Below are 11,239 nucleotides of genomic sequence, written 5' to 3'. Positions count from 1 at the left end.
ATATATATCTATATCTATACTATTATATTAAGTATGAGGCCCTAATAATAACCGCTCTATGAGGACACCAACTTTCTTTCCCGTTTTACCCTTTTTAATTTTTTATATTTACCATTTACTATTTTATTATAGTTGAGCCCCTAATAATAACCGCTCTATTAGGACACCGAATTTTTTTCCTATTTTATCCTTTCTTATTTTTTATATTATATTTTTCTTAACAAATAATATTATATTCACCGTCATAAGGAAACTGCTAACGTGAAAAATAATATTATTTCTTCTCCAAACCAACCACTGTGAAAAATAAACTCTCTTCATTATGTTGTGACGTCATTATGTTGTAATATTATGAATATTTAATATATTAGTCACATGTATTCAGGACACACGCAACGCGTGTGTCACGGTTACTAGTATTATTTATAAATGTGTGTGATTGATACATATTTTAGAAGTTTATCGACACACATATATAAAAATAACTATAATATATTAAATATATTAAAATTTTATAAAGTTACCCTAATTACAAATATTTCAAATAAATTTTTAAAAATCATAATAATAAATTAAAAAATTAATGGGGCTACAAGATTATGTGAAATTCTTTAAAAATTTATTAGATTTTGCAAAGTAAATAGAAATCTATCGACTCCACGAAAGTATGGTATTTAAAAAAATTAGCAAATCTCTGCAATGAATACGCTCCTAAAAAGATTTTGAATTTTTTTCTTGAGTACTAATTCACATATCCAGAAAATTAGATATATGGGTAACTGTTTATATTTGGTCAAAAATCCTATTTCTATATATATTTTTTCATAATTAAATATAAAATTGGATTTTTTTGAAAAAAATTTATGATATAATGCAATGATTGTCACAGTGTCCACAGACTTGTTTGTATGAAAACAAACACCCAACGAATGAACAGCCTGTAATCCTGCATCTGTCCAACCTTCAATTTTGCTTTTTCGATATTTGACATCAATTTTCCGCAATTCTTCTAACAACCAATTATTGCTCTAAAATATATATAAACGCATTTATGATTTTCAAAAGGTAATATTTTCCCACAATAATGATCTTTGATTCCTTTTAGCAATAATATTAATTATAAATTTCTACCCAACACACAATGCCAAAAAATAAACCACCTTTTAAAATTCCCATCTTTCGAAATTTTCGTTTCTTGATTTTGCAATCCAGTTCATGTGTGCTGCAACATTGAAATTTTATTGGTTTATCTCACTGGGTTTTGTTTATGAACCGCCATTTCTATGTGGTTTTTACAGCTAGTTTGCTAAACTTGGGGGGTGCATCGGGCTTCGTACGTGGGGGAAATTTGACTTAGGATCGTGTTGCTCCTCCGTATAATGCGCGCGCGCGCGCGCGTATATATATAGCGGAAGCATTGTAGTGTTTCGCCACTAGTGTAATCCTAAAATCCCCAAAATACCACTTCACGATTCACAGATCTCAATGCCCATTTGTTGAATTTTCAATCTTTTGTGGATTGTTTATTGTGAAGGTTGAATATTTTTGTACACTTATTTTAAACCAAAGATTGCTTTCCTTAAGCTTGAAACATTTGGCTAGTCAAGGTACAAAGAACTTGGAGGAGTTTTCGGCTTTTGTGGTGGGGGCTGCTTTGTTTTGTTTATGCGTTAATATTAGTGTTATTTAGAGTTTTGGAGCCATAATCAAGGAATGGACGGTGATACTGTGAAGATTTGCTATTTATTTTACTAGGTGCACTACCAAATTTTCAACCATTTCAATTCCTCGGGTCTCTCTGCTTTCCATTGGTTTCCCATTATTTTATTGCTTAATGATTTGTTGGCACACCAAATTAGCTTAATTTGGAATCTTTTGATGTTGGGTTTAGTGTGGTACCAAGTATAAAGACTTACTTATTTCAGTATAATATGTACCTTACTGTGGGTTATCCCCCTGTTTTGCATGGTTTAGGGAGCGAAACTAGGCCCGTGAAATTGGGTATTTGAGTTCATTTATAAAGGGTGGACCCATTCAGTTTGGGAGGATAGTTTACTTGTTTGATGTAGGATTCTTGATTTCACGAAAGGGTAGCTTTTCTGAAAAAGAAGAAATGGCCTGTGAGAAGTCGGAGTATGATATTTGGTTGGGGAAGCCGCTGAGTGTTAAGGAAAGAAGGGAAAAATTCTTATGGAAAATGGGATTTGTAGAGAGTTCTAGTGCTTTGGATGAATCTGAGGCAATGGGGTTGGAAAGGGTTACTGAATCTAGTGGAGCCGTTTCGAGTTCTTGTGGATTATTCGATTTCAGGGTTGTTGAAAATTTACCGTTTGAAGCACGAAGATCGAATAGCGAAGCAAGTTTTTCAGTGGATTATTCCGACCAGGATTGGTTGGATGATCTTGAAGAGACCGATGCAAACATTGAATCTGTTAAACAATGTGATATGGATCAAATTCAGGCTAGTGTTGAAGAGGATGGAATCATGGATAATAGAACGAAGAAAGCTATGAGGTGGTGGAGACACTTGACACAGAAGATGAAGAGAAGCCAAGCTGTTAAAGCATCAAATGAGTTTAAAACATTTACTGATTCACGAAGCTCAAGTCGAGTTAGAATCAAACAGAACGGGAAGCGGTGTGTGGAATGCAGTGCTGTCTACGCCGGACAAGAGATTAATGCTCATAATGGCCTAATTTGGACCATGAAATTTAGTCCTGATGGCCAATACCTGGCTAGTGCAGGTGAAGATGGATTAGTTCGTATCTGGCGTGTTGGCTCTCTTGATGTTGATTCCAATACCGAGAAATGCAGATTTGGCAGCCAAGATGTCGACAAAAAGACCGATTCTATTAAGAAAATGTCGAGCCATTTATCAATCATCATCCCTGAAAAGACATTCTTCATTGAAGAGAAGCCAGTGCGGACTTTCCGGGGACATAGCAGTGATGTTTTGGACCTTGCATGGTCTAATTCTAATGTAAGCGAAATAGCTGATGTTCCAGTGTTGTACTTGATATTAATCTTATTTGTATCTTATAAAGATTTCTTATTTTCTTTTTTCCTTATTGCAGTATCTTCTATCGTCATCAATGGACAGAACAGTTCGATTGTGGAGAGTGGACTCTGATGATTGCCTCGGTGTTTTCCATCACAGCAATTATGGTAATTATCTTCTATGCTTCAGTGATTCTTCTATTTTTTAAACTTATTATGTTCCATTGCTTGAGAAATTCTTGAATTTTTTCAGTGACTTGTGTTCAATTCAATCCTGTTGATGAGAACTACTTCGTCAGTGGTTCGATAGACGGTAAAATTCGAATTTGGGGAGTTACGAGTGGGAGAGTTGAGGATTGGATAAATGCTCATGACATCGTGACCGCAGTATCCTACCAGCCTAGTGGAAAGGTGTGGTGCTATGTACGTTGATCCTGAATTCCAATGAATTTTTCTACCTTCGAATTGTGTTAATTTTTCCCATTGCTTCTTACAGGGTTTTGTAGTTGGTTCAATTTTCGGAACGTGTTGTTTCTACGAAACATCAGCGAACGATGAGTTGCTGCTAAATGCAGAGATAAACTTTCTTGGAAGAAAGAAATCATCTGGCAACAAAATTACTGGCATCCAGGTGTGTGTCACCAATTCCAATTTCCTGGTATTATTCATTTTTTACGGTCCATGTTCTCGGCTAAGTATACATAAGCATCTTTCGTGTTCAGTTTCTTAAAGATGACCCTCGAAGAGTGATGATAACATCAGAGGACTCCAAGATTCGAATTCTTGATGGGCTTGAGGTTGTCCGAAAATACAGAGGTATAGAGCTCATTTAAACATATATGATATTTGAGCCGGTGTATAATTTAAAAAATTGAGCTGCGTTATTACTGCGAAGTATAGCCGCAGGAGCACGGTCTTATATTTACGTATGATTTGATCGGTGAATCTTGATCATTACAGGCTTGGCAAAATCTGGTACTCAGATGTCGGCATCATTTACATCTGACGGAAGGCACATAATATCCGTGGGGGAGGACTCCCGCATCTATATGTGGAACAGTGATGATTTATCTTTCCAAACATTGAAACAAGCCAAATCTATTCGTTCGTTTGAGCACTTTTTCTACGAAGGTGTGTCTGTGGTCATACCCTGGTCAGAGTTCCACACAGAGCAAAACCATGGCAGTTCTAATTCAGGTTTGGCAACAAAGAATAACCAAAGTTCCCCATCAAGGTTGTGGGATTCGGAACGGTTCTCCCTAGCAAATTGGTTTTCCATGGATGGTTCGTTCAAGGGCTCGATAACATGGCCCGAAGAGAAACTTCCACCATGGGATTTTCCCTCCGGCGAGCAGAATTGTAAGCCATGCAATGACTACGGTGATCATCATCTTCATCAGCACAAGGTTGAGCACCATAGCTCAAGAATGATATCCTCTACATGGGGTCTCGTTTTCGTGACAGCCAATTGGGATGGCACGATCAGGACGTTCCACAACTATGGACTCCCGATTAGAACTTAAGAGTCATTATTTTCATCGAAAATGAGACTTACTGTTCATCCGTTCAAATTTTGATCGAGGGAAGATCAGTTGCAGAATAAATATGGAATTGTTTTGTATGATCCCCTGTTGGGAAGTTTGTTCAAAATGTTCTTCTGCATTTCAGTTATTTTATTTATGTATCAGCAGAAGCAGAAGGCCATGAAGATTCTTGGTCATTGTACTTTTAGGTCAGGGAAACAATAAGCTGTTCAGTTTTTTTTTTTTTTTTTTTNTTATAAAAATATCCACCTTTGACAAAATTATTCATGCGGGGGCCTTCCTAAAATTCTGCAAAGCCGGAGTACCTTCGTCTAAATAGGTACATATACACTTGGTCCACTTGATTATCTGTATCATAGACAAACAAAGTAGAGGCCAACATCCCATTCCAAGAACAAAAAAATAACATTTGAACACAATATATTAGTCATGACATAACTTTAACTTGTCGCGAAACGGCCCGCGATTGCACGACATCGACTTATAGTAAACACTTAGTATCCATCTACAATATCAAAATGATTAACTTAAATTGTTATAAACCATAAATACCATTTGAAAACAATGTAGTATACGGATGACACATTTCTCTAACACTTGTAGAAATTTTCTCCTTGAGAGTTAATTCCTTAAATATTCCCTTATATTTACTAATATTTGACTAAATTTTTAATATGAAATAACCCCGGAAATTTTACTAATTAGACCACCGGTTTGAATAAAAGCCCATTAATATTTTTGGGTATTTTATGGGACAATGACAATTGACAATCCAGTTAATTAAACAACTCGGACCAGAGTATCACCCGGTTCACTTCTCCCGTTTAACTGTCTGATTTTGAAAACTATGGTTCCGACAACTCTGTTGACTTGATATCTGTGTTTTCCCTATTGAATTTCTATGGGACATCCAGCATAACCTTGGTGGTGGAATGTGCATATTGATGGTTGAGAGCCGAGGGTGCATGCAAAAATTGATAACGTGGAGCTCTGGATCTGACAGAAGCCGGATTCTTGGTCTTCAAAAGCAGCAGATTCGTTACCAATTATCATTGATTGAGTGGCAAGAATATCGATTTCTCCTGAACAAAGTTTCGGGTTTGGTGCTTTTAAATGAAATGATAGATGTCGAGAAAGCTTCCCATAATGAGTCTAACCTCACCCAACTTCTGATAAGTAACGACTGCACCTGAGGTTCAAAATACTACAAGAAAAGGCAGTAGAACCAATGCTTTAGACCTTTCAATCCCACAAATCGATCAAACACCACATAATTTGACTTGTTCTCAACCTGGAGATCAAAATTATTCCATGTACATTGGATCAAGCTCCCTGACGCCTGCCTAGAACTAAGCTATCAAATTTGCCCATACCATATCACAACACTTCGAATTCCCAATTTCGTCACTCCTACAAGCTCAAGGAGCTAGAAAAAGACAGTGGAACAAGAAAACTGGCTGGTACACAAGAAGGTTAATGCTTGCAGGACAAAACCGCATTGGTGAAAGATAGAAAACTGGCAGCAGAAGTCAATAAGAGAATATTTGAGATAATTTCCTTTCATTACGTAACAGAGATTACATGGGTGTATTTAAATACAAGACTGAAGGAAACAAATATAATTAACAAAATAACAAAAAAGGAATAAAATCTGTTAGTTTGTTAGACTCTGATCTTTCTACAATCTTCTAGAGAACTACCACATGTGTGATCCACACATGTGAATAATATTGTGGTGGTGTTCTCCTTCAGATTCGAACCCAAGTTTCACTTGACTGTGAAGATCAAATTTCCAATTGTGATTTCAGTTGAGAAGAAACACATGCCACGTTTCAATGGTGATTTTGCTCCTGCATCAGAAGTGGTACAGGCTAGTGTGCATTGGAAAACTGCTAGTATATCTCTCCAAAACGTGATCACAGAATGTAAGGCTTTTACCAAGGTTTTGTTCATGTTACTTGAATGATTAACTCATACTCATATACTAGATTTTTTATGAGTATTATTGGAAACTAAATGATAGAGCACATGAATCATGCTGTTGAATATAACGCTAACCAGGAACAAAAATAAGTATATGTTGCAAAAGGGATGGTTCATAAATGGAGAATGAAGACTAACTCCAGTTCACAAACACCAGATTCAATATTGTGGCCCGCCATGACAACCGACAATTAGTTTAGATCAGATCATATGATGTAACAGTAATACTAATCTATGCATCTACTGGATATATACCTCTCCACAATGTAGACAGTCCATATTCCTTATCTTGCATGCTTAATGTTCTACTTGACTTGACTAGTGAATTCTTTCACTGTCTCACATGTAGCACCTTTATAGGCCATAACCTAAAACATTTCCAACATTTCATAAGCGGTATTAAGTTTTCTAGGATCAACAATTGTACCCACTGGCGCAACAACATGGTTTTCTGAGGTACTGTGTGGTTAGAAAAAATTTGAGTTGTACCGTTACCGTAAGATATAGCTTCTGATAAATGACAAGTGTCTGATTCAAGAAATTTTAGCCTCCAACATTATCATCTTGTTTTAAGCCACGTACTTTAATCAAGACATAGTCTTCCAACAAGTACAAATTCTTCCATTGTAAACATTAGGACAGGTGAACATACAGATTCTATCTCCCAATACCAGTTCAAAAATGGCATATGATTCAGAGACAATGATGTGATCATATTAAGAATAGAATAGAATAGAATCTTTACGATTATAATTCCAACTAAACTGCAAATTTAACAATTCGTTAAATACAATTGAAAACATTTCCAGCTTAACAATTTCGAGATTCATTTTTCCTCCCTAATCAAGAGTCAGCTCCAAGCAGTATACATGCTCCCAATTCCCAAATATTTCACTATCCCACTTTCTTGATCAAGAAAACTATGCTAAATTACATCAAAGTAATAATCAAAATAAATAAATAAACAAATAAATAAAGAAGAGTGGGACAGAGACAATTCACTTGTCTAAAAGTCAAAGAATGGATTGAAGAGATCGCAAGAAGATGGCGAAGGAGACACCATTGGAGCAGAAAACAGCGCCGATGGAGACACCATTGGAGCAGAAAACAGTGTCGATGGACTAGGTACGAACATGTTATTGTAACCCATCATCGAAAATGGGTCCGCTGCAGGAGAGAAAAATCCAGGCAATATAGGTTGCAGAGCTTCCGGCGCCGGAGATATTATTCCGGGAACTGGACCCACTTCAACGTCGGCACTTTCAAGAATATGACACATGATATCATCAACACCAGTAGGATTACAGCTGTTAGCAGTGATTATTTCTCTATCTTTAGGAGATGCGCTTGTTTGCTCTATGGAAGCTATTCGAGCAGCCGGGGAGAGGTCCCCATGTGCTCCACCGGAATTTGAGGCTGAGTAAGCGTTCCCGGTTAGGCGCTGGACCAATTTCATGAAGTCGGTGACGGTGGTGTGTATGACTTTGGGAGAAACTGCGTATATTATGACCGGCTGCCGGTCTTCCGGAAGAGAAGGTCCTTGCGGTGCTTGGCTGTGGGCTGGCGGCGGAACAGGCGGTTTTCTGATCTTGTGAGAGTCTTTGTTGACTTTGAGTACGGCGGGGCGAGGGCCCTGCAGCTCCTTTCTGGGAGGTGGCCTGTTACCGCAGCCTGCGCTGGCGTAGAAAACCTCCGGAGGATCCATCAACTACGATTTAAGCTGGATTCAAAGAAATCAGCGTCGTCGCTTAGCGCGAGATCAGAGAATCATTGTGAAATATCGCTGTCATCTGAAAAGAAGGGAACAGTGTGAAACTCCAGCAAAGTCACCAATTGCCACCGGCCACAATAAATCAAAATAAAGCCACCTTTTTTAAAAGTTTTAACATAAATTTAGATTTTTATTTTCTAAAACATAATATATTTTATATTATATATATATATATATATAATGTTGTTGCGAAGTATAATAGGTTTTTGCCAAAAAAAAAAATTTATACTAAAAAAAATAAATGTCAATTAAAATTATATTTAATAAGGTTTCAAGTTGGAAATTAATTAATTTTTATAAAATATTAATATTTTTCATTATTTTATATATATGTTACGAAATATAATAGGTTTTTGCCAAAAAAAAATTTATACTAAAAAAAATAAATGTCAATTAAAATATATTTAATAAGGTTTCAAGTTGGAAATTAATTAATTTTTATAAAATATTAATATTTTTCATTATTTTATATATATTTATTTAAATATATTGATTTTGAAATAGTATTAAACACAATATATTAACATATTTATATATATGATTAAAATAATAATTACAATAAAAGATAATACAAATATTTATTACTTTACTAAAGATAAATTAATTCGAAAAAACTTAAATCTATGACGACATACAATAAATATAAATTATATAAATATTTACAATTCATTAAATTAAATAAATATTATAAATAAAAATTAAAAAAATTATTTGAAAAGAAAGAAATATCTTAAAATTTAATATAATGTATTTTTGAAGAAAAAATACTAACAAAGTTATTATTTTACAATTGTCACGCCCGAGATCGGGGTTAGTCGACACCGGCGTTGCTCAGCAATCACATAATCGTCAAACAACAAGCCTTGCAGTACAGTATATACCAAAATCAGTTTATTTCTCATAATCAACAAAAGAATCGTCTTTACAACTTAAATACAAAAATAAACTGATTAAAAAAATGTTTTAATAGTGCAGAAGCGATAAACATAAACTAAGCTTTAAAACTTCTGTAATAACTCGAGATCTTCTACCATCCCCAAAATTGATCCTGTTCTTCTTCATCCATTTGCTCTTCGTTCTTACCTGGGTGGAGAGGAAGTAAGGGGTGAGTATTTTGAAAAATACTCATAAAGTAGGGGCCGTTCGAGACATAAAGCAAAATATACATATACTTGAACTCAAATTTTACATAGCATATCATAAATTGAATAATAACGAATATTCATACTTCATAATCATAACATGTCATCACATATCATACTCGTATAGCATACTTGTTTAGCACTGAAAGTCATCTCATTTCCATGGTTTCCTGATATCAGTCTCCAATATGTTTATCCTCTAAGGAGTGAGGTCATGTCCAATATGTTAATCCTTTATGGAGTGAGGCCGTACAACGGTTACCATCCCACCGTATAAGGGTCATAGTTCGGAAATCCATTCTCATGTCCAATCAAATCATAACAGTGCTTTGAACATAATAACTCGACAAATCTTGAAGAAAATATATCATGAACAAGAAATTATGGTCGAACGAACTTTCAAAAACTGAAGGGAGATTCGTACACAAATTATAATTTTTTTAAACGCAAGCCCACTTCAAAGAACGAGTATGGCAAACAAAAACTCACTTACGAAAGAACATATACATAACAAAAACGCACTTACGAAGGAGAAGTGTGCAAATTATAGTATAACAAAAACCCACTTACCTTGAATAATTCGAAAAAAGAACTGGTGATGATATGATTTCGAAACCGAGCCTGGATCTGGACTGCTGCAGAGCTTCGATACTCAGCACACCAAGAGAGGAAAGTCTCTAAAACTCCTAGGGAGAACTAGAGAAGAAATTCGAAAATGTGGAGGTGTGAATTTCTAATGGCATGACTCTCTTATTTATAGGGGTTGGCTGCTATCCTGATCGTTATTATTCTCGCGTTTGAACTTTGAATCAAACTTTAAATCTAAGATAATTATCATATCTTATCCATGATACTGGATAATTTCGAAATCTGTATATCCATTCCTTTGATATATTTTCGAAATATTATCCTATACAAGCCTGTAAAATTTTGAATTTCGCGTCTAATTCTCAATATTCGGTAGATCTTTTATTTTCCAACACAATTAAATCCTTGCTCATAAATCCCAAAAATCTCCTTTAGTAATTTCGAATTTATGGTAAATTATCCCAAAAATAATACTCTTGATTTTTCCTAAAATTCTGGTAGGCAAACTCTTAAATTTTCCCATGCATGTATTTTTTTATCGTGCAGAATTTTTCCTATCTCCATAATTTCGAAAATCCTAATTAAATATTCCAAATTTTTGAAATGTATGGATCATATTATCCTCTTGCTTGATCTTTATCTGGTATCAGTATCATATCAAATCTCATATCTTTATCTGGTATCAGTATCATATCAAATCTTAAATCTTGGTTTATTTATCCCAAAATTAGACTTATCATCAAAATTCTTATATCCTGAAAAAAAAAATCGGGGTTTCACAACAATAGTATGTTACGATACTTAAAAAAAATGTTAGAAATCAATAATCTAATTAAGCTATTTGTCAACATATTTAGGAAAAATTATCTCAAGTAGAAAAATAAATTTACCTAAATTAGTTTGAGTAATTCTCATGTGAGACGGTTTAATAAATCTATATTTATGGGACGAGTTGACTCGGTCTATATTTTGAGTAAAAAATAATAATTTTGACATAAAATAATATTTTTCATGAGTCGGTCGGATAGAATATTTGTCTTAAAATTGACTAATGAGACGGTCTCATTAGAGTTTTTATGAAATATTTTCTATATTTAATAAAAAAATATAAAAGATATTATATGTTTATATCAATATTTTTAAAAATAATTTGAGGACATATTAAGCATTTTAGAGTAAAGAAAGAAATATTAAGTGTAATATATATTTTTTTA

General features: G+C 34.5%; 2 protein-coding genes across 2 annotated transcripts; one reads left to right on the top strand and one right to left on the bottom strand.

Annotated features, from left to right (window-relative positions):
- The first annotated feature begins 933 nt into the window (after positions 1-933).
- On the top strand, positions 934-4,772 carry LOC140976319 (uncharacterized). Its single transcript, XM_073440394.1, has 6 exons — positions 934-2,980; positions 3,075-3,165; positions 3,251-3,408; positions 3,494-3,628; positions 3,720-3,813; positions 3,958-4,772. The coding sequence occupies exons 1-6, from the start codon at positions 2,114-2,116 to the stop codon at positions 4,518-4,520; spliced, it is 1,908 nt and encodes a 635-aa protein (XP_073296495.1). The 5' UTR covers positions 934-2,113; the 3' UTR covers positions 4,521-4,772.
- Positions 4,773-6,318: 1,546 nt separating this feature from the next.
- Positions 6,319-8,392, bottom strand: LOC140976318 (protein MKS1-like). The gene is made up of 2 exons (XM_073440393.1): positions 6,780-8,392; positions 6,319-6,391 (listed from the first exon to the last, which is right to left on the bottom strand). Exon 1 carries the CDS (start codon positions 8,227-8,229, stop codon positions 7,531-7,533), a length of 699 nt encoding a protein of 232 aa, XP_073296494.1. The 5' UTR covers positions 8,230-8,392; the 3' UTR covers positions 6,319-6,391; positions 6,780-7,530.
- Positions 8,393-11,239: the final 2,847 nt, after the last annotated feature.

This window comes from Primulina huaijiensis, chromosome 5 (assembly GCF_012295235.1).
Source record: "Primulina huaijiensis isolate GDHJ02 chromosome 5, ASM1229523v2, whole genome shotgun sequence".
Lineage (NCBI taxonomy): Eukaryota > Viridiplantae > Streptophyta > Magnoliopsida > Lamiales > Gesneriaceae > Primulina > Primulina huaijiensis.
The sequence above is the reverse complement of the archived record's forward strand: the minus strand, read 5'-3'. Positions and strand labels throughout refer to the sequence as shown.